The following is a 24,593-nucleotide window of genomic DNA, read 5'->3' on the forward strand; positions in this document are numbered from 1 at the left end:
CTTCTCTGGTCCCTGGACTCTTTTGTAATTTTAATGAATGATGCGTCTCAGCTTAGCTCAATAATAAAGCACAGTCTAGAATACACCTGTGTCTTGACTCAAACTTACTGCATATTCTAAAAGGGACTTGAACAGGGTCACGTAAGACTTAAAAAAATAAAATAAAAATGTTTTGCTACGGTTTGCCCTAATGAATATGACCCAGTTCTAATAATACTTCAGTTTCCTAATGTGTCCATCTCTGAGATAATGTGACCAATGTGGTCAGTGGAGCACACAGAAGTTTTACAAACAATTTACCATTTATGTTGAAGTTAAAAGAAGTAGAGTAGAATTATAGCGCATTTAGCTACTTTGTGGGTGACCATGTCACTACATGTGGGGAGCACTACACAAAGATATTAAATTACAGTTTATTTATATTAAATATTAAAAAAGTATTGCATTACAAACACAAAATAGTATAATGAACAAAATCATGATTGTTTTGGAACTTCATACTGTAAGACAAACAGAAGGCACTGATCTTGATTTTAATTATTAAGATTGATTTCAATTTTCATATTTTTCTCAGGGTACCTACCCCCGGATCCCCCACCCCCTCAGCAAATGAAGAAGATTTCTTCCAGTATCTGGCTCTCCTCCAGGTCCTGCTGGGGGGTCCGGTAGGGGCCAGGACGGGAGAGCAGAGCTTGGTGGGCTGGTTTGGGGGCACTGAGGGTGGGCGGGCGTCGGGGAGGGTTGCCTCGCTTGGGCACAGAGATGGGACTGAAGACCTCCAACAACTCAATCAAGGAGGAGTCCAACCTAGAGCAAAAACACAGATGAAGAGAGGAATCAATGAATGAAAACGTATTTGATAACTATGGTAAGTCTTCTTGCTAACATAATTGCAATATTGCCTTTGTAATATTGTCCTTTCTTAAAATTAAAACTCTCCAGCATTCATGTTATCCTATTGCTTAACAGGAATTAGACAAGAAGGCACGAGGCCAAAGCATGTCTGTGGCACAAAGCTTGTATTGCAAATGTGTAGTGCACCTCGTATTTGTTAGCATACAGAAGATATGAAAGGATATATACGGATGAACTGTAAATAAAATGTTTCTGTTTTGTAGTGTCCATTGATGCCTAACACAACCAGCGTTAAAAGTCTAAAGCCCTGGGGTCGACAAGCAAAAGGGCATGAGATGTTACAGGTGCAACAGAAAGAGTCGAGCGAGGGCGCACGGGTGCATTCTCTACCAGAATAAGAATGAGGGCAGAAATAAATAAACCAAAGTGAAAGATTAAGCTAATAAAGATTCCATCCTTCAGTATGGCTGCTTGATAAATTATTCAGTATGTACACAGTTGGACGAGTGCATACCAGATAGAAAACATGAATTCTTAAAGCACGCTAACATAATTCTCTGCTCGTTTTAAGCAGCATCGATTTGCATCTGGCCGACAGTTGGCATGTGCGGTCAGTCTATATTTGTATTTGTTTACATAATATTTCTAGTTCTATTTTCTGTATTTTAACTTCATGGCTTTAATTGGTGCAGAAAGAATGATCACTGTAGTTTTCCATCAAATTATTTAGAAAATCTATGTACAGTACATTGAATGAATCTGTGAGTGTGGAGAGAGAAAACAGAGGGGACACCTATAGGGGATAATACCCACTGGGAAATAAACATGATTGAAGCTAAAGTAAGTAAATCTGTCTTCTTCATTTGGTCTCCTTCTGCCTGTCAATAGCAGTTAGTGGGGAGAGGAATGACAGTGTGTGTGTGTGTGTGTGTGAGAGAGAGATAGAGAACGAGTGGGAGAGAGAGAAACTTTGTCTGGGCTCCCTCTTGAAATGTGAGAATTAGCATTTATATTTGTAGATTTATTTAATGGACAGGGCTCTCAAACAGCAATCCATCAACGGATGACATCGCTGTAATGAATAATGCATCACTTACCGGTGGTCACAATCTATAACAAGAGGAAGGGGTTGGGGGGGTACAGTTTCGGCAAGGGGATTGGCCGAATGGTGAGAATTCTAATGGTTTGGAGGAGCCGTGTGTACCAAAGGCCTTCGTTGTTTTACGCAACGTTCAATAGCGAACGGCCTACGGGTATTAATATAACTCAAGGGAGCCCTTTACGATTCTGCTTCACTACTCTCTGTGTATTCACACAGAGAAGTCACAATGACAAACATAATAGTTGCATTAGACAATGACTATTCAAAAATGTTGCTACCCTGCACATCAGACTGGCGGCTAAATTCACCAGACATCTATACTTTCTTGGGTTACTATGAAAGTTTTAACTTGGCTCTCGCAGAACTGCAATTTGTCTATCCACTTCTCATTCCCTCCCAGTTGTTTCGCTCTTCTCTCATTATAGATGGCCATCTTGCCCAGCGCCCCCTTTCATTTTCAGTCCAAACAGTAATCTAAAAATCCTATGATGGCAGGCAGGTACATACCGGATGTCAATACCCTGCCATTCAATAGCAAGCAGGCTAGGTGAGTCGAAGGGGGAGGCGGGAGGAGCAGTAGGGTGCAATGGAACTCTTTACTAACTAACACAGGAGGCCGGGGATTAACCCCCAGTCCCATTTAACGATTTGCACCTTAACATTCTATTAGTTAAGACTTAAGACTATTAGTTAAGACTTAATGGTTTTTCGGGTTTGTTGGGGGACACATGGGCATCGTAGGGCTTACCCATCAGTCTCATAACATCTGCAAAAATCAACAGTGTCAGGACGACCCTCGCCAACCTCCCTTCCCTGTAAAACAACAACCCTTAAAATGACTCACTTCATTGATTCCCTCCACACACAAAAAATCAGATTTTTATCTGAATAATGCAGTAAGCTGCTTCCAGACTGCGGACTACAAAATATTTATCTGTCCATACATAAGCTAGCATTCTCCGGTGCTTGTTAGCCTAAGCAGCTCTGCATCACTGGGGTTTGTTGTTGTCTGGATGAAAGGGCAGTTAAGAGCAGAGCAGGCAGAGGAGATGCGCTAGTCTAATCTGACTGATTACAGTCGGTTTGTTGGAAGATTACAAATCAACTCTTTGCTACTATGCTGGTTGGAGGGGTTTAGGAGACCAGAACTGTCTGTTGCTCCCATTTAGTTGGCTTCGATAAATTATCCACGACAGACATCTGTTGGTTTTTGAACATAAGAGTGTGAAATGTGCAAGACAATCTTGGATGTCTTGCACTGACCTCAGCAAAAATTTTTGTTTTGTTTAAAGTTAACAGTTTAACATTGGATCAAGCACATAATAATTAAATTATTGAATGGTGAATACAGCGCTTTAACAATGATAAATGAGGTCATTGTTAAGAGCAAACCTCTCAGAAGGACCCAATTGAAATGCCTTCAAAGTTCACTGTTATTATGATCTGTATCCATTATTTCCCTTTGTGGTTTTAATGGCCATCTGCTTGAGTTTACACTGTTCGATTGGCATGGTGGTGGTGGTTACTTGAACCATACTGCATTGTTTATGATTCAGAACATTGTGAAGAGCTGTCCTTCTGGCTGAGTCAGAGACAAGCTGTCTTTCTGTTTCATGTTGGCTAGGCTATGGACCAGTAGAAGGAAATTTGGAGTTCACACTTGAAGAACATTTCATATGAAAAGACAAAAATACACTTGCCAGAAGTAAAAAAGGAAAAAAGTAAGAAACATAATCCCTTTCCTTAAAAATGACATGCTAATAAACATTTGTCCACAGCATTCTCTGCTAACTAGAAGTGTACACTCAGACACACATTGTCACATTAATTACCTTTCAACAAAAAGTGTGGGGAGGGGGGGGGATAATAATGAATTTCATTCCCTTTTTATAGAGTGTGTCTCACGCTAGTGATTCATTCCTCTCTGCGCTCTCGGTCTCTCCTTCTTCTCTCTCCCCTCTCATTATTGCGAGAGAGCTAGAGAAAGAGGGACAGTGCATCCCCACAGAAGTCTGTTCAATTACCTGCTGCTGGGTCCCAGCTAGACCGACTAATGGAACGCAGCTTGGCTCCTGTCAGCCTCGCCGCTAGCCTGGGAGAAAGCTTAATTTAGCCCATCAAACACTAAGGACCAGTGCCGGCCAGGCCTGCCTCAGGCGCCTGCTCCCCTTTCCTTCCTTCCTTTCCTTTTTCTAACCTGTATTTTGTTTCCTTACCCGTGCACCGATATATTGAATTGCATTTCCCCCGTGCTCTGTTCATAAAAATAGTCTGGTTTGTGTATTTCTAATCTAAATGTTTCCAGAGTGGGTAAGTGGGTAAAAAATGCACTATGAAATGCTGTTGAAAATATAGAACTGCTTTTAAAGATGCTCTGTTTATTTAGTGCTCATAGTGTGTGTTAATAATAGATTGTAATAATATACACATATGAGAGAACTATTCTCTATTCCATCAGGGAACTATTCTCTATTTTGTGTTTACTTTTTGTACCCAGCACCTGCAACTTACTGGATGTGCGTACACAAAATTTGACAATAATAACAATGTCATCATAAACTACTTTTTGGACAACACACTTTATTTTGACCTTGAGAGTGCTGATTATGATGTGGTGTTGCGGTGCAGTACAGTGGAAAAAGCGGTGGTATATGGGATGTAACAGTGTTTTGATTGGGACACCGGGATCCAATGTGGCTTACCTTGCATCGGGAGTCCTATGTAGCGCGGGAGGCATCACTGGTGCTGGGGTGGCTTCGAGTCTGCTATGGGACACCACAAGAGAGGTGGCCCTATCCCTCCTGGAATTGTTATGACAGGGCTCTGCAGATGGAGGACAACAACAAATGGACTTCAAAACCCTAATGACGGAGACGATATGCCAGGGATGGAGAACTGGCGACCCGTGTATACACACACACAACCTACCAGGTAAATGTATGGAGTTTTGCAGGGGGATGTGTGCAGTATGGTCTTTGAGTGGAGGAGCTTCTTGTTCTGCTGTCTCACCCAAGTTCTCTGCATCGTCACACCCTCTCATTTCACTGCAGACACACACAGTCAAGCTCACATTCAACTGCGTGGTAAGCTGAAGGCTAGATTACTAGATACAGTGAGTGAGTGAGTGAGTGAGTGAGTGAGTGAGTGAGTGAGTGAGTGAGTGAGTGAGTGAGTGAGTGAGTGAGTGAGTGAGTGAGTGAGTGAGTGAGTGAGTGAGTTCCATGATTTTACCTGAGTAACACATGTTCATTGGGTAAAGGATCAGTTCCGTTTCTGGACATGGAGTGGCCGAGTTCAGCTGCAGTGGCTTGCTGGAACCTGCAAGAGAGACAAAATGAAGTACATGCCCCAATTATTGTGCATATATTGTTAGATGTATCATTTTTCTAAAATATAATTAAATTCAATACCTGCTGTAATCGAGGCGTGTGTGGAGGAGCTGCTGGTTCTGTCTGATCAGCCTCTCCTCCTGCTGCGCCAGCCGCGCCTGCAGCCGCTCCCTCTCCACCTCCAGCTGCAGCTTCTGCAGGAGCAGCTGGTGCCTCCTCTCCTCCCAGTCCTCCCGGCCCAGGAGGGGAGCGGTTAGGTCCCTCTCTGACCCTGCTCCCTGCCATGCTGGGTCCCCTTCAAGTAGTAACCTCCGGGGTCCAGGTAGACGTCTGCTGTCTTCGGGTGGTTCACCAGAATTGTTGTGGAGCCGTGGGCTGGTGTTGCCCAGTCGAGGGTCTTCTGTGGCCCCCCTATGGGGAAACCCCCCATTGACCAGATGTTCCCGTCTGCTACGGGCTCCTACTCCTCGGAAACCCTGGCATTTGATTGGTCCCTGGGATTGGTTGCTAGAGGAGGAGTAGGGAGGGGAGGTGGCTGAGTGGAGGTCGTCTGAGAGAGAGGCGGGACTGAGGTATGGGACTCTTTCCCTGCCACTTCTCTCTCTTCCTCCTCCGTTTGTCCCTGTTCCTCCAGGAGTGGGCAGGCCCAGGTAGGAGCCATCCCAGGCTGTGGCTATCTCTGCCCTGCTAGGCTTGGTGGAGCATACCTCACTGCTGGGGGCCTGTGGAGACAAGAGAGCCACCTAGTCAAATATACCCTTCTTTTTTATCTATTGTAAATATATTATTCAATGTTACTATTTAATGTTGTGCACCTGTACTACATTTCAGCCTATAGTAAGCTCTATGTGGGCATCAATAAAATCTGAAATGTGTCATGTGTTTGTCTCCAATCTCCACAAGTGTATAAGTGGTAAGAGCAAGAGGTCAATTTTGCAGTTAGTTACCTCACTCTGATAGTCACTCCTTCCCTTCACCCTTTTTAACTTTTCTGTGAGAAAGCAGTGGTTAAGCCAAGATGGACCCGACACCAATACAATGCAGAACTAAGATTTGGGTTTGGGCAAGACTGAGATTCTCATGAAAGTGCCGAGCACAGGGAAACCAAGGTCAATGAAGCGAGAGAGATAAACACAAAGTAAGGTAAAGCCCACCTTCAGCAAGACAAGAGAGTGACTAATTCAATGTGAGGTCACAGAGCATGCAAACACATTACTCAGTCCCACTGTAGGACACGGAGGACGACAAAGTGATCTATCCTCAGAGCAGGGGGACCCAGGAAGATGTCTCTAAATGGTTACCTTGAGAAAAGCAACCAGAGTTCTGCTACTTACTGTATGTGGTCATAATGTAGTGATTTTTTTTTTACTATTGTGATATCTGACATGCTGTCTAGGTCCAAGTAAGGGTCCTTTAAAAATAAAATGTGTGTGTGAGTCTCTCTCCCAGTTGGCAGCATTGTGATTGATGGTGAACAGTGGCGGTAGCTTGGAGCACCGGGGAAGATTATACACACAGACACGCACCACTCGCCATCTCTCTCAGACACACGTCTGTATCACACACTCTTACTACGCACACTCGTACAGACACACACAGAGTGAGTACCTTTCTGTGGGAGTTGGAGCTGCGGGAGTGGCTGAGCTGGGCGATAGACTGGTTGAGTTTCTCCTGCTGTTGAGAGAGGTACTGCTGGTAGAGCCCCAGCAGCTCCTGGCACTCCCGGTACTGCTGCTGTAGGCCTGGGCAATAGGGGGCTGGGGTTAAGGGTAATATTCTTGACTTTATTCCCTTTTTTGGGATACATTTCAATTGACATTTTGAAGACATCAAATATAACCCCAAAAGGACATCTCCAACCACCACGCCTTCATTAGGCCAGGAAAGTAAACAGAACAGTGCGTTACCTCAAAAAGTTGAAAAGGACAAACTGAAAAGAGCATGATAAAAAGTTGAGGGGCTTTATAGACTTCTCCATCTGGGTCGGCCCAGGCTGAGCAGAGCTGGGCCGTGATGCCAGATCTGAGTGCAAGGCCGAATGCCAGACATAGAACTGGCACCTGACTGGCGCCACGCTGCAGAAGGCAGGACACAGCTCATCTGGTGCAGAACCACTGCTGGGCATGAGGGATAGGCTGTTGGTCATGGTGTACACGACACCTGTCGGATTCGTGCCTGTCTGAGTGGACTGATCCATTGTGGAGGCTATGGGGGTGGCACAGTCCATCAGTCTAAGACATTTACTACAGAAATTGTATATGGTTTTATTATGTTTGAACAATGGTGCAACACAAACACTTTTTTATTTACAGTGGGGCAAAAAAGTATTTAGTCAGCCACCAATTGTGCAAGTTCTCCTACTTAAAAAGATGAGAGGCCTGTAATTTTCATCATAGGTACACTTCAACTATGACAGACAAAATGAGGGGGAAAAATCCAGAAAATCACATTGTATTATTTTTAATGAATTTATTTGCAAATTGTGGTGGAAAATAAGTATTTGGTCAATAACAAAAGTTTATCTCAATACTTTGTTATATACCCTTTGTTGGCAATGACAGAGGTCAAATGTTTTCTGTAAGTCTTCACAAGGTTTTCACACACTGTTGCTGGTATTTTGGCCCATTCCTCCATGCAGATATCCTCTAGAGCAGTGATGTTTTGGGGCAACACGGACTTTCAACTCCCTCCAAAGATTTTCTATTGGGTTGAGATCTGGAGACTGGCTAGGCCACTCCAGGACCTTGAAATGCTTTTTACGAAGCCACTCCGTTGACCGGGCGGTGTGTTTGGAATCATTGTCATGCTGAAAGACCCAGCCACGTTTCATCTTCAATGCCCTTGCTGATGGAAGGAGGTTTTCACTCAAAATCTCACGATACATGGCCCCATTCATTCTTTCCTTTACACGGATCAGTCGTCCTGGTCCCTTTGCAGAAAAACAGCCGCAAAGCATGATGTTTCCACCCCCATGCTTCACAGTAGGTATGGTGTTCTTTGGATGCAACTCAGCATTCTTTGTCCTCCAAACACGACGAGTTGAGTTTTTACCAAAAAGTTATATTTTGGTTTCATCTGACCATATGACATTCTCCCAATCTTCTTCTGGATCATCCAAATGCTTTCTAGCAAACTTCAGACGGGCCTGGACATGTACTGGCTTAAGCAGGGGGACACGTCTGGCACTGCAGGATTGGAGACCCTGGCTGGAGTCCCTGGCGGCGGAGTGTGTTACTGATGGTAGGCTTTGTTACTTTGGTCCCAGCTCTATAAGGATCATTCATTAGGTCCCCCCGTGTGGTTCTGGGATTTTTGCTCACCGTTCTTGTGATCATTTTGACCCCACTGGGTGAGATCTTGCATGGAGCCCCAGATCGAGGGAGATTATCAGTGGTCTTGTATGTCTTCCATTTCCTAATAATTGCTCCCACAGTTGATTTCTTCAAACCAAGCTGCTTACCTATTGCAGATTCAGTCTTCCCAGCCTGGTGCAGGTCTACAATTTTGTTTCTGGTGTCCTTTGACAGCTCTTTGGTCTTGGCCATGGTGGAGTTTGGAGTGTGACTGTGAGGTTGTGGACAGGTGTCTTTTATACTGATAACAAGTTCAAACCGGTGCCATTAATACAGGTAACAAGTGGAGGACAGAGGAGCCTCTTAAAGAAGTAGTTACAGGTCTGTGAGAGCCAGAAATCTTGCTTGTTTGTAGATGACCAAATACTTATTTTCCACCATAATTTGCAAATAAATTCATTCAAAATCCTACAATGTGATTTTCTTTCTCATTTTGTCATAGTTGAAGTGTACCTATGATGAAAATTACAGGCCTCTCATCTTTTTAAGTGGGAGAACTTGCACAATTGGTGGCTGACTAAATACTTTTTTGCCCCACAGTATATATATATATTTTTTTTACATAAAATGTACTTTCTCCTGCGTTGGATAGTGGTCACTGTCCACAGTTCTGAAACATTTGGGCACTGTTGAATTGGCGCCTTTCCCTAGACCATGTTGTATGTGCATAATCGCAAAGTTAACCAACATATTGGTGTTAAGAACAATGCAACGGAGGCAGCAGCGGAGTTAGGAGAACAGAAAACAGCCCTTGCCTTAATTGTCTAAGAAAAGTGAGGAGAGAGGAAATCCCCACTTAATAAGGACTATAAACAATAGCCTAATTGTTAATGTGCCTGGCTTTATAAATCATCCGTATACAGCGCATTCGGAAAGTATTCAGACCCCTTCCTTTTACCACATTTGTTTTTACGTTACAGCCGTATTCTAAAATGTATTAAATAAATATAATCAATTTAAACAACGACAAATGACAAAGTGAAAACATGTTTTTAGACATTTTTGAATATTTATGAAAAATCAAACACATAAATGCATTATTTACCTTTGAAATTAGACTCAAAATTGAGCTCAGGTGCATCCTGTTTCCATTGATCATCCTTTTCATCCTACCTGTGGTAAATTCAATTGATTGAACATTATTTGAAAAGGCACACACCTGTCTAAGTGGTCCCACAGTTGACAGTGCATGTCAAAGCAAAAACCAAGTCATGAGGTCAAAGGAGAGCTCCGAGACAGGATCGTGTTAAGGCATAGATCTGGGAAAGGGTACCAAAATATTTCTGGCATTGAAAGTCCCTAAGAACAAAGTGTCCTTCCTCATTCTTAAATGGAAGAAGTTTGGAACCACCAAGACTCTTCCTAGAGCTAGTTGCCTGGCCAAACTGAGCAATAGGGGAAGAAGGGAGGTGACCAAGAACCCAATGGTGACTCTGACAGAGCTCCAGAATTCCTCTGTGGAGATGGGAGAACCTTCCAGAAAGACAAATCATCTCTGCAGCACTTTACCAATCAGGCATTTATGGTAGAGTGGCAAGACAGAAGACATTCCTCAGTAAACAGCATAACAGCCCGCTTGGAGTTTGTCAAAAGGCACTTAAAGGACTCTCAGACCACAAGAAACAAGATTCTCTGGTCTGATGAAAACAAGATTGAACTCTTTGGCCTGTATGCCAAGCGTCACGTCTGGAGGAAACCTGGCATGATGGTGACAGCATCATGCTGTGGGATGTCACGTCTGGAGGATACAGCCTCAATTCTTCTTGAGTATGACGCTACAAGTTTGGCACACCTGTATTTGGGTAGTTTCTCCCATTCTTCTCTTCAGATCATCTCAAGCTCTGTCAGGTTGGATGGGGAGCATCACTGCAAAGCTATTTTCAGGTCTCTCCAGAGACGTCCGATCGGGTTCAAGTCCGGGCTCTAGCTAGGCCACTCAAGGACATTGAGACTTGTGCCGAAACTACTCCTGCGTTGTCTTGGCTGTGTACTTATGGTGGATGTCCTGTTACATTTGCAAACATTTCTAACAACCTGTTTTTGCTTTGTCACTGTGTGTAGATTGATGAGGAAAATGTTTTAAATGTAATCATTTTTAGAATATAGCTGTAAAGTTTAAAAAATGTCAAAAGTCAAAGGTTCTGAATACTTTCCTAATGATCTCTCTCTCTAGTCAAAAGTTTGGACACACCTACTCATTCCACATTTCTCCTTTATTGTTCTACATTGTACAATAATAGTGAAGACATCAAAACTATGAAATAACACATATGGAATCATGTATGAACCAAAAAAGTATATTTTATATTTGAGAATCTTCAAAGTAGCCACCCCCAGGGTGTATTGACTCTCTGTGGTCACTAAAGATCCCATGGCACTTATCGTAAGAGTAGGGGTGTTAACCCCAGAGTCCTGGCTAAATACCATCACGATCACCTAATCATCCCCAGCGTACAATTGGCTCATTCATCACCTCTCCACTGTAAGTATTCCCCAGGTCATTGCTGTAAATGAGAATGTGTTCTCAGTCAACTTACCTGGTTAAATAAGGGTATATATTAAAAAATAAAATTGCCTTGACAGCTTTGCACACTATTGCCATTTAGTCACCTGGAATGCATTTCGATGAACAGGTGTGCCTTGTTAATAGTTATTTTGTGGAATTTCTTTCCTTCTTAATGCTTTGAGCCTATCAGTTGTGTTGTGACAAGGTACAGTTGCTATACAGAAGATAGCCCGATTTGGTAAAAGACCGTCCATATTATGGCAAGAACAGCTCATATAAGCAAAGAGAAAAGACAGTCCATTACTTTCAGACATGAAGGTCAGTCAATCCGGAAAATTAATCTTTTAAAGTTTCTTCAATTACAGTCGCAAAAAACATCAAGCGCTATGACGAAACTGGATCTCATGAGGACCACCACAGAAAAGGAAGACCCAGAGGATAAGATTTGTTTTTTTTTTGTTCATTAGAGTTACCAGACTCAGAAATTGCAGCACAAATAAATGCTTCACAGAGTTCAAGTAACAGACATCAACAATTCAGAGGAGACTGCGTGAATCAGGCCTTCGTGGTTGAATTACTGCAAAGAAACCACTACTAAAGGACACCAATAAGAAGAAGAGGCATGTAGGCCTCTCCAGGTCTCGCACCCACTGTGAAATATGGTGGAGGATCGGTGATGATCTGGGGGTGCTTCAGCAAGGGTGGAATTGGGCAGATTTGTCTTTGTGAAGAACGCATGAATCAAGGTTGTCCTGGAAGAAACCGTTCTTCCATATGCTCTGACAATGTTCCCCAACCCTGAGGATTGTTTTTTCCAGCAGGACAATTCTCCATACCACACAGCCAGGTCAATCAAGATGTGGATGGAGGACCACCAGATCAAGACCCTGTCATGGCCAGCCCAATCTCCAGACCTGAACCCCATTGAAAACCTCTGGAATGTGATCAAGAGGAAGATGGATGATCACAAGCCATCATATAAAGCCGAGTTGCTTGAATGTTTGTGCCAGGGGTGGCATAAAGTCACCCAACATCAATGTGAAAGGTTGGTGGAGAGCATGCCAAGACGCATGAAAGCTGTGATTGAAAATCAGGGTTATTAGACCAAATATTGATTTCTGAACTCTTCCGTTAAAACATTAGTATTGTGTTGTTTAAAATTCATTTTATTCGAGGTCTGACAACACTGTATATTTTTTGTTATTTTGACCAGTTGTCATTTTCTGCAAATAAATGCTCTAAATGAGAACATTTTATTTGACATTTTGGGGAAATGTTGTCAGTAATTTATAGAATAAAACAAACATTTTCATTTTACCTAAACACACCTATAAATAGTAAAACCAAAGAAACGGATCATTTTGCAGTGGTCTCTTCATTTTTTCCAGAGCTGTATATGCAAACCCCCACACAGAGAATTTGCAATGAACCTAGCAATGAAACACACTACCAAATCCTCACCTGTAGTCACCCACAAAGACGGGTACACAGTCTCAAACGCACTCCTACCAACCAACTACTACCCATAAACCTCCCTGCTCCAGGCCATATATTTTTATGGGTGGGCCATCGCCCCTGGCTGATGAGTTTCTCAACACATCACCTTTAAAAGTCCCTGATTTAACAGCAAATGAAAGTTTCAAAGTGAAGCCATATTGAAGTAACAGTCTGTGGAAGGATACGCTAGGAGAAAACACTCTGGTGTCGGAGGAGTTCAATCAAGCCTGGGAAATGAAATGGAGTAGAGCAAGAGAAAGACTTCAGATGAAGTGGAATGAAAGTGAATGCCCTGTCGACAAATGCTCCAAAGCTTCTTTCATACACTCTACCGGTAAGTAACACCTGAACCGTCTGTCTGCATAAGGCTGTTTTTCCACTGACGTTATGTCATAGCAATCATAGGGAGTCATGACAACTGAAGTTTTTTTATGACACATGGCTATCAAAACTCGACAGAACCGGCCAAACATTTGTTTCAATTCCCATGTCAACCGATTCATATAGGTAATATAATGTCCTCTGGGGTAACACTTTTATTCAAAGGAATCTAGTACATGTCAGAGTCAACCCACACAAATCTGGTATTGCAAGCATCATGCTCCAACCAACAGTCATTGCAACCACAAACAATACCTATGCCGATTATAGGATGTGGATGTTCTGAGAGTGTAAACAACACACCTACTTTAAAAACATTGTTGGGCAGACGCAGCCTCGCCTTTCAAGGCCTGGTAATCTAAGACGACTAGAGCGCAATTGATAAGGTTCTATTCCAATGCTGAAAACAGTGAAAACTCTTCTGAGTCTTGGGCATGAGCCAATCCGAATGCCCACCCTCTTCAATCAAAGCGGTAGCAACCGCTTCTTCTGCCACTCAATCCAAAAATATACAAAATCAAGACTTTGCTTTCGAAGGCTTCAGACAGAGTCTGTCAAAATTATTCATTCGCCCTGTCAGGCCACGCCCAAATGAAATCCACCTCTAGGTGGAATAAATGTGCACAGGAGAGGAATATTTTCAAAGCCGGCCATTTTTGCACTGTGCAAAATCGACTGGGTGTGTGTTAAGTCACGGTGATGGTTAATTGATGAAAGTGTACAGTTAGCATAACTGCCTTATAGCCAATACAAATAAACCAGTTTACAATCAACCCAACCAAATACCAATAAATATACTTGCTAACAATCACTATAGCTTAAGGTTTACTCTGTCTATTGATGGTATTAAAAGTCGCTCTGGATAAGAGCGTCTGCTAAATGACTTAAATGTAAATGTAAATGTCTAACAAAAATTATGTGACAAAGAAAATTCTAAGTTTAGCCCTTTAACCATTGCCTAAGGGAGGAGGGTAGAGACACTTATTTCAACCACAGCCACTGACAGAATAGTAAGGTAATTGATTAAAAAGTAGTATGTGATTTGTGAAGCACAAACTCAGAATTGATATCTATCCTTTTTACCTCTCCAAGACATCATGCCAAGGAGAAATAACCAACTACAAGCTTATTCAAATCTTACATTTTATTCAACACTTGAGCTCCAAAATGGTCCTGACAAACAACATTTCAACAAATATGCTTTCACTCATCTCTCATTGTGGGTCTTTAGATAGGAGAGATATACACATCCTCCCCTTGATAACCTGACTCTGGTAGATAAGACTGTCATGGAATTAGACTTTACAAGTCTTCCCCTCGTCTGTTTGCCTTTGGTGTCTCCTTAACCTTTAAAAGATCCATCTGGAACCCTACGTCTCAGAACTCTTTACGACTCCGTGTGTGCGTTAAAGACCGGTTATCCCCTCGGGGTGCTTTAATCAAAGGGTTTTCCCCCCTCAAATTTGTTTTTAATGGAGTTTAGAAGTTTTGTGTAAATGCCAGGTCTCCCAGTCAAAGTGCCTTTAATTGAGTTGTGCTTTTCTAATTTCCCAGCTCTGCTGCCAATTGTGCAATTTACCAACAGGCGATTACTTTTCATATTTCGCAGCGTTTTCCCCCTAAATTGACGGTTCTCACCAAGTCGGTTTGACCTGAGTGGAATCATTAAAGAGGACATCAAGGAGGGTGGGGGGTGCAAAAGTAGAGGAAACAGGGTAATTATGGGATGCTGTTGGAATTATAGAAAAGTTGCCAGGTCAGGCCAAGAGACTGAGCCTGACAGTGTTAGCTCGCTTAGAATCAACTGGTGGTGCTGTAACTGGTCATAAAAAGGTAAGAAACGAAAGTATGTGGACAACCTTTCAAATTAGTGGATTCAGCCATTTCAGCCACACCTGTTGGTAACAGGTGTATAAAATTGAGCACACAGCCATGCAATCTCCATAGACAAACATTGGCAGTATAATGGCATTACTGAAGAGCTCAGTGACTTTCAACATGGTACCGTCATAGGATGCCACCTTTCTAAACAAGTCAAATTTCTGCCCTGACAAATTTCTGCCCTGGTCAACTATAAGTGCTGTTATTGTGAAGTGGAAATGTCTAGGAGCAACGGCTTAGCCCCGAAGTGGTAGATCATACAAGCTCACAGAATGGGATCGCAGGGTGCTGAAGCACGCAGAAATGTCTACGGTTGCAAATGCCTCTGGAAGCAACATCAGCACAAGAACTGTTCTTCAGGAAATGGGTTTCCATGGCCGAGTAGCCGCGTCGGCGTGCTTTACACCACGCGTCGGCTGGAGTGGTGTAAAGCACGCCGCCATTGGACTCAGGCTCCTCAGTTCCAGTGAAGGGAAACCTTAATGTTACAGCATACAATAACATTCTATACGATTCTGTGCTTCCAACTTTGTGGCAACATTTTGGGGTAGGCCCATTCCTGTTTCAGCATGACAATGCCCCCGTGCACAAAGCACGGGGCAGCTGTTATAGCAGAAAGGGGGGACCAACTCCATATTAATGCCCATGATTTTGGAATGAGATGTTCGATGAGCAGGGATCCACATACCTTTGGTCTTGTAGTGTATGACAGAATTCAGTGCATCAAGAAGAACAAGAATACCAAGACATGAGAGAAGAGCAAATGCCACAGTCCCACAAGATAAAACGTCAGAGAAGGAAACGGTTTCAAACACTGAATGTAATCCACAGTGAACTCAGACATGGGGCAAATGTCATTTTAAAATGTCAAGACGTGGCCAAGACTCAAAATCGTGGAAAAAGCAGGAGGGAATGGAGGTACATGGGCATGTAATAACGCTCATGGAGTATCTGTCATACCACTGAGGTTTGCAGTGGAGATATCAAGCTGTATACAATGCTGCCCCCTGCTGACAGGTAGGAATAGCTTTTTAATTATTTTGTGGCAGACTGGGCTGCAGTGTGTGCAAATACACATGGCTGTCTTTTAAATCAGTGACTGATACAGACCTTGGAAGGCAAGAGAACACCGGCACGCACTGTTGTCCTCAAAGACTGGATTTGAGGATACTTCACACAGACAATGCCAGTGAGATAGGCCCTCTGTATTAGAGGTCGACGATTATGATTTTTCAACGCCTATACCGATAATTGGAGGACCAAAAAAAGCTGATACCGATTAATCGGCCGATTTTTATATATAAAATATATATTTGTAATAATGATAATTACAACAATACCGAATGAGCACTTATTTTAACTTAATATAATACATCAATAAAATCAATTCAGTCTCAAATAAATAATGAAACATGTTCAATTTGGTTTAAATACTGCAAAAACTAAGTGCTGGAGAAGAAAGTAAAAGTGCAGTATGTGCCAGGTAAAAAAGCTAACGTTTAAGTTCCTTGCTCAGAACATATGAAAGCTGGTGGTTCCTTTTAACATGAGTCTTCAATATTCCCAGGTAAGACGTTTTAGATTGTAGTTATTATTGGAATTATAGGACCATTTCTCTCTATACCATTTGTATTTCATTAACCTTTGACTATTGGATGTTCTTATAGGCACTTTAGTATTGCCAGTGTAACAGTATAGCTTCCGTCCCTGTCCTCTCTCCTACCTGGGCTCGAACCAGGAACACAACGACAACAGCCACCCTCGAAGCAGAGTTACCCATGCAGAGCAAGGGGAATAACTACTCCAAGTCTCAGAGCGAGTGACGTTTGAAACGCTATTAGCACGCACACCGATAACTAGCTAGCCATTTCACATCGGTTACACCAGCCTAATCTCGGGAGTTGATAGGCTTGAAGTCATTAACAGCAGAGCTGCTGGCAAAACGCATGAAAGTGCTGTTTGAATGAATGCTCACGAGCCTACTGGTGCCTACCATCGCTCAGTCAGACTGCTCTATCAAATCATAGACTTAGTTATAACATAATAACACACAGAAATACGAGCCTTAGGTCATTAATATGGTCGAATCAGGAAACTATCATCTCGAAAACAAGACGTTTATTCTTTCAGTGAAATACGGAACCATTCCGTATTTTATCTAACGGGTGGCATCCCCAAGTCTAAATATTGCTCTTACATTGCACAACCATCAATGTTATGTCATAATTATGTACAATTCTGGCAAATTAATTACGGCCTTTGTTAGGAAGAAATTCTCTTCACGCAGTTCGCAACGAGCCAGGCGGCCAAAACTGCTGCATATACCCTGACTGCTTGCACAGAACGCAAGAGAAGTGAGACAATCTCCCTACTTAGAATAAATTCATGTTAGCAGGCAATATTAACTAAATATGCAGGTTTAAAAAATATATACTTGTGTAGTGATTTTAAGAAATGCATTGATGTTTATGGTTAGGTACACATTGGTGCAACGACAATGCTTTTTTCACGAATGCCCTTGTTAAATGACCCGTTTGGCGAAGTAGGCTGTGATTCAATGATAAATTAACAGGCACTGCATCGATTATATGCAACGCAGGACAAGCTAGAGAAACTAGTAATATCATCAACCATGTGTAGTTAACTAGTGATTATGTTAAGATTGATTGTTTTTTATAAGATAAGTTTAATGCTAGCTAGCACCATACCTTGGCTCCTTGCTGCACTCGCATAACAGGTAGTCAAGCCTGTCACGCAGGCTCCTCGTGGAGTGCAATGTAATCGGCCACAATCGGTCAAAATTGGTGTCCAAAAATGCAGATTACCGATTGTTATGAGAACTTGAAATCGGCCCTAATTAAATCGTCCATTCCGATTAATCGGTCAACCTCTACTCTGTATGTCTGTGTGCATCCATGGAGAAAAGGATACTCTCTCTCTCCTGTACAATGAGCTGGTTCTGCTGCTCCAGCTGTAGAATCTTGCACTCAAAGTTCTCCTGTTCATCCTTCAACCTCTGTACCGACTCCTCCTTCTCCTCACTCACTCTGGGAAAGAAGAGGTAGAGGGTCAGGGATTATAGCAGTGTACCCCCTGAATAAACTTAATTCTTGAGAACATTTCTTAGGGCTGATCCCATTTAGTCAAGTGGTCGATATGCTGTTGGTTGACTGAAATTTCTTTAGTCGAGCAGTTGCAATTATATATTTTTTTTCATGGTGCAAAAGACATCTGTCTGATTCATGCCTGTCCAGTGGACAACTCCATTGAGGCGACCACGGGGATGGCACAGTCCATCACTCTAACACATGTGATACTGAAATTGTACATGGTTATATTATGTAAAAAATAATGGTGTAACACTAATACATCTAATATTATAACAAATGCGCTTTCTCCCGCGGTGGATACGGTCTCTGTCCACAGTTCTAAAACAATTTTCAGTGCGCCGTATAATTGGCGCCCTTCCCTATGTTGTGCATAATAGCAAAGTTAACCAGAATAATGGGTGGGATTGAGAACAATGCAGCGGAGGCAGCAGCAACAGAAAAGAGGAAAGAGCCCTTGCCTTAGCCTAATTGTCTAAGAAAATTGAGGAGAGGAAACCCCACCTTAATTCGGCCAATAATCAATGGCCTAACTGTTAAATGTCCCTGGTTTTATAAATCATCCATATACAGTATCAGTCAAAAGGACATACTTACTCATTCCAGGATTTTTCATTATTTTTACATTGTAGAATAATAGTGAAGACATCAAAACTATGAAATAACACATATGGAATCATGTAGTAACCAAAAAAGCGTTAAAAACATCTAAATATATTCTATATATTTGAGATTCTTCAAAGTAGCCACACTTTGCCTTAATGAGAGCTTTGCACTCTTGGCTTGCTTCTGTTGCCTGTTTGAGAGTTTAATTGCCTACTGATTCCGTGAGCACTTAAGCCTCATGCAACGGAAAAAAAGTTTGATTTAGCAATTTCACAGATTTGGCTGTTTTTAAGATTTGCTCTGCTATAATAAAGGCTTTACAATTGTTTTTCGTTACAACCGACTGGTATTACTTTGAATTTATTTAGTGTTGTATACACTATTCCAATCACGCAGAAAAAAATATAGTAATCTAACACCACTTTTTGTCACACATATGCACGCAGCTCTCACTCCTATACCCACCTTTTTCTTGATCTCATTATTGTTATTATTACAATTATTATTATACACATCATTATAATAAGTAATGTCGTTATGATTAGTCGGCTTTGTATAGTTGCCTTGTATAACCATCATTGAGCTGTAGGCCAAAGAGCGTGTCCTGTCTAGTCTTAATACCGTAACTTACTAAGGCCTAAATTTCAATATACTGTATAGGCTACTGTATCAAACAATCATTCCTTCATGCCATCACACAGCATACGAGACATTCATGCTTTGAAATGCAATCAAGCATTTTTGTTATACAATTAAATAAAGGGAGCTTTCATTAATTAACTTAAACAATAAATAAACCTGCAAAGTAAATGTTTTTAGTCTGCTGTAATAAAGACTAGATATTTATTTCATTAGAACAGACTGAGGTACACTTATTTATTTAGTATTGTTTACACCGTTCCAAATGGTCAGAAATAATATTGTAATCTAACAGCAACTGTTTGGCACACATAATACTCTCGCAATGCTTGCTCTTATACCCTCCTTTTTCTTGATCTCCAGTAGTTTCCACAACTAAGTCAAATGTCTTCCATAGATCTGACTTCCCCTGTGACCTAAATTGCTTTTTACCACCTGAGGAACATTGCCAAGGTACGGCCGCTTCTCTCTCAGGCTGATGCAGAGAGACTCAGCCATGCTTTTATTACAAGTAGGCTTGACTACTGTAATGCTCTCCTGTCTGGTCTACCCAAGAAATCCATTGGTCAATTGCAAAACATACAAAATGCTGCAGCACGGGTACTGACCAAGACCAGATGGAGAGCACACATTACACCGGTTTAAGGTCTCTGCACTGGCTGCCTATGAGTTTTACAATTCATTTTTATATTATTCTGTTGGTTTTTAGACATGCCCAGTAGGTCGCTCATGTCCTCTGGCATTGGCCTTTTAATTATATCAAAGCCTAGGACCAAGAGGCATGCAGAGGCAGCCTTTCATTATTAGGCCCCCAGCCTCTGGAATAGCCTGCCAGAGAACCTGAAGGTGGCCGAAACTGTGGACATATTTAAAAGAGATTTTAAAACACGTTTTTAGCTTTGCTTTTCCTTGCAGTGCTTTTTAGTTATTGAGTGTGTCTCATTCTTTTGTTTTTTATCCTCTTATGTTTGTTGTGTAGTAAATATTTCAGCTTTTATTTTCATTGTTTTTATTTTTCCTGTAAAGCACATTGAGTTGGACTCCATTTCTGAAATGTGATGTATAAATAAAGCTTGATTTGATTTCCCTCCTTAGCAACCAGTAAACAATCACCCATTTCAAGTGTATTTTTTACTTCCTCCACATCCATTTTGCTGTCACGTGTTACTGTGTTCGGAGTTTCTTATAACCAATTGATTGATGTGATAATGATAGGCTATAGGTCAGGCTGTTGGTCACATGCATGCGATATTTACATGTTTCACGTAAAGAGAGCAGGGCCATTTTTTTTATAAACAAATTAGGGATTTCAGGAACAACTTTTTAGTCAGAAACAAGTAAGAAACTAAATAGCTGAAATTACGTTGTAGCTTCAGCACGGATAGTGCAATAAACACTTGCTGTGGTGCCTTTTCAATACAGTAGGGAGGAGAGCGAGACAACATGCACCAGTAACACAGGCACTCGCTGTATTTTTTTTAACAGTGACCATCTCTTTTTTGAGTAATTTCTGTATGTTAATTATTTAATCAAATAGTGTCAGACAAGCTCAGTAGATATGCAGTTGATTTTATTCAAACACATAGGGTGTGTCTGTTTATATATGGAAAAATAAGTTTAAACATTTCAACAAATAGATTGGTCGAAGGAACAGGACGACTATGGGTCGACCAAGATTTTTTTTAGTCGTGGACAGCCCTAATATCTCTACACCCCCACTCCCTGCCAAACACACACACAAAATCCCTCTTATGATGAATGAGCAGTTACCTGGCCAGCTCCTGGATGAGGTTGGCGATGCGCCGTTTATCCTCAGGACAGAGGTCCTTCAGAGAGGCCCTGCTCTTAGCCTGGGTCACCTCAGAGAGTGCCTGAGCAAAAGACAGTTTTTTTATGAATCACATAAAACAGAAAGCCTTAGATCATGAAAAAAAAGAGTGCAAAACAGTGCAGTATATTGAGTGATACTACCCTATTGAATGTCAGCCCGTTTCTGCTTTTTTATCTTCCCTGGTTTGTCCAAATTAGCAAGCATTGTTTAATCAGGCATGAGATCAACTTAGAACAACTTAGAACATCTGAGAAAAGAGGGCCAATATCAATTTCAATCAGAAATGTTTGATTCATCCACATCCCTGTTGAATTAAGAAATAGCTGTGTACCCAGGCTTTATGTTTGCAAGGGCCTGTTCCGACTGGAGAGGCTATTAGCTAGTAACCAGTTAGGGTCAAGGGAGAGGTCCCTCTTGGCAAACCTACCTGCGAGGTGGTGAGGAGATGCTGCCGAGTGGCTGGGCTGGGGGATGGGACTGTGGCTTCAGGTGCGATCTGGAGCTGTCCTCTACCCATGGAGGACTCAGAGACAGAGGACAGGGAAAGAGGCTGGCCTCGCATTTTATTGCCCCATCCCAGAGGAGCCTCTCCTCGGATCTGACAGCCATATTTGGCCCTCATTTTCACCTTTCTTTCACTGCTGTTGGACCAGGAGCCCGACTTAAAAGCTGTCCGAAAGTGTCCCTCTTTGTTCACTCCTGAGTGACAGAAACATGGAAAATGCAGTAACATTAGCAGCCAGCAATAGGAAAAGTGGTCAGAACTATCTCACACATGCTTTTGACAAGTGCTAATGTCCTCACCTGGAATGAACACCACAGGTTGGTCTTCATCTGATGCTGTGTGAATTGAATTAGGAAATATATTTGATGGTCTCTAACAAGACCCTCACTTCAATAAAAATCAGCATGTTGTAATTGGCTTAGGCAAGCCACTGAACTGGGTTCAGAAAGTGGCTGGCATTTGTTTATTAGCCGACGTTAGCCAACTTCCCAAAAATAGAAAGCGGACACCTAATTAGTTAACTGGGCAAACTTAGCTACATTTTAACATTTTAGTCATTTGCTCTTATCCAGAGCAACTTACAGTAAGTAGTAAGTGCATACATTCTCATACTGGTCCCCCAAGGAAATCGAACCCACAACCCTGGCGTTGCAAGCACCATGCTCTTCCAACTAAGCCACACCGGACTACAAACATTGGAATAGGTATTTAATTGGTTCTTCATTCATTGGTACTTCATTACCAGAGGAAATGGACCCTACCGCTACGCTTGTTTACACTGAGCTCAGAACACAATCATGGTTACATTAAGACACTGGAGCAAGCGCGAGATATTGGTTGGAAATTGTACCTCAAAGCAGTTATGGGACGTGCCACTGTACTTCAAATTGTACCTTTATCTACACTACTCCATCGAAAAGATTGAAATACTGCTAGTTTTCCCAGGACAAACTGCCCTTTTCGTCCTTATGCTAGCTACCAGTAGCCACTATGGAATGGCACGTTGTGTTGAACAACAAAGGAGTTGATTGGCTGACACTGCCATTCCAAAATGGCTGTGGTGGATACTGCTAGTTTTCTGGGAAAACTAGCAATATTTCAATCTTCTCAATGGAGCAGTACAAATCAAAAATGTGGAATTCAGTGGCCTATCCCATCCTTACATTGAATTCTAAGTCAGGCAGAAATAAGCATTTGAATTTGGAATAGATCCACAGGAAAGTATAATTACTTATTCATATTTCTACCACCTGGAGCATGCTCAGAACCATGTAAACATGTGCACAAGCTCCACAAGTATGCATGCTTCTTCCTGTGCATGTATTTTTATGTCGTGTGTACACTTCAGGTGATATAAATCTTCTACACACTACCAGCACTTTGAAAAGTTGATGTAAATATCCACTTTCTTGTGGATAGATTCTCACATTCCTAATGCCAAAAGGACCAAACACATGGACAACTGGTAAAGTACGTTAAAACATTTGATTCTACATTTGGCTTGTAGAGATCACAAGAAAGTTTCCTGATTCAAACACAAATTTCTGCCAGAAATGCAATTCAATGTCAAGGTTCCAGGCAAATCCAATCCCTGCATTGTGGTACATTTCCTATCCATATTTCGCACTGGCACCATATAACTGTACTTGTCATATGCAACGAATACAACAAGTGTAGACCTTAACGTGAAATTCTTACTTACAAGTCCTTAACCAACAGTGCAGATCAAGAAGAGTTAAGAAATATTTACCAAATAAACTAAAGTTTTTTTTTTAAGTATTTAAAAAGTAACAATAACAGGGCTATATACAGGGGACACCGGTACCGAGTCAGTGTGCGGGAGTACAGGTTAGTTGAGGTAAATTGAACATGTAGGTAGGGGTGAAGTAACTATGAATAGATAATAAACAGCAAGTAGCAGCAGTGTACAAAACAAATGGGGGGGTAAGGTAAAGCTGTTATGGAGCCATTTGGTCCTAGACTTGGCGCTCTGGTACTGCTTGCCGTGCGGTAATGATTGCGTCCCGACCTCAATGCAGTTCAAATCTTAAAGAAGTGTAACGGTAGGGTCGGTATCTTCTGGCAAGGTATATCACATCACAGCTACCGATCAGTTTTCCAGCCAGGTGAGAAACCACTAGCGAGCTAACGTAAACTAGCCAATTAAATCCAGATTTGCTAAAGTTAGCTAGCATGATTTAATGTTTATAGCTCGTTAGCAAATTCACCACACAACACCCGGCTTGTTAGTTAAACGTATCCAACCTTTATTAACATACTGACAATATTGACTATAAGATACGGGGGCTGTCTTTGATAGAAACCAAGTAAAAGGATACTGTCATTGATCCAAAAAAATCCTGAGTCGTTCTTTCCCATTTCTGCCGCAGCCATATTGAATCAACCGCCACTCACAAAATGCCAAGGATTGCAAGGTTCTTCTTCTTTGGGATTTGATTGGCGGTCGGATTCAACTTTTACGTGCATACACCGCCACCTACTGTACTGGAGTGTAAAGCCAGGCACGGTCGAAAGACATTAAATTATCTTCATTAGTCTTGTTCCTCTAGTAGTCTAAGAAGTGAAACACCACCATATACAGTCATTAAAAACCCACTACTCCATTCCACTACTTTGACCCTATCTCCTCCTGCACGATGCCAACGGCCTGGTAGGACGGGACACCACCCCTCAACACACCTTGTAACTCTTCTGAAGTCAAATCTCGTATACCCAAATACATCTATGCAGCTGCCACTACAAAATATATTTTCTGTGATTTATGTTCCATTTCTGCAGTACAGTTGATAACCATTGCTATGAACGCTAAGAAGCCAACCTAACTGAATAATAAATAGGCAAACTCTTTTGCCTATCCCTTTGTGCTGGCACAAATCTACGACTCAGCATACGACACCTTCTACACTTCTCTGACTCTGGCCACTTCAACCTGCCTCTTTCAGGAGGCGCTGTGTTGAAGCCACCGAACAGCAATTTTGGT

General features: G+C 41.9%; 1 protein-coding gene across 1 annotated transcript; it reads right to left on the reverse strand.

Annotated features, from left to right (window-relative positions):
* Positions 1 to 399: 399 nt before the first annotated feature.
* Positions 400 to 24,071, reverse strand: LOC118400458 (protein hinderin-like). The gene is made up of 11 exons (XM_035797350.1): positions 23,932 to 24,071; positions 21,892 to 21,927; positions 21,515 to 21,786; positions 21,027 to 21,127; positions 17,836 to 17,951; positions 6,895 to 7,028; positions 5,368 to 6,008; positions 5,189 to 5,275; positions 4,886 to 5,001; positions 4,660 to 4,780; positions 400 to 807 (listed from the first exon to the last, which is right to left on the reverse strand). Exons 1-11 carry the CDS (start codon positions 23,984 to 23,986, stop codon positions 603 to 605), a joined length of 1,884 nt encoding a protein of 627 aa, XP_035653243.1. The 5' UTR covers positions 23,987 to 24,071; the 3' UTR covers positions 400 to 602.
* Positions 24,072 to 24,593: the final 522 nt, after the last annotated feature.

The sequence above is a fragment of the Oncorhynchus keta genome, chromosome 21 (genome assembly GCF_023373465.1).
Source record: "Oncorhynchus keta strain PuntledgeMale-10-30-2019 chromosome 21, Oket_V2, whole genome shotgun sequence".
In the NCBI taxonomy this organism is placed as follows: Eukaryota; Metazoa; Chordata; class Actinopteri; order Salmoniformes; family Salmonidae; genus Oncorhynchus; species Oncorhynchus keta.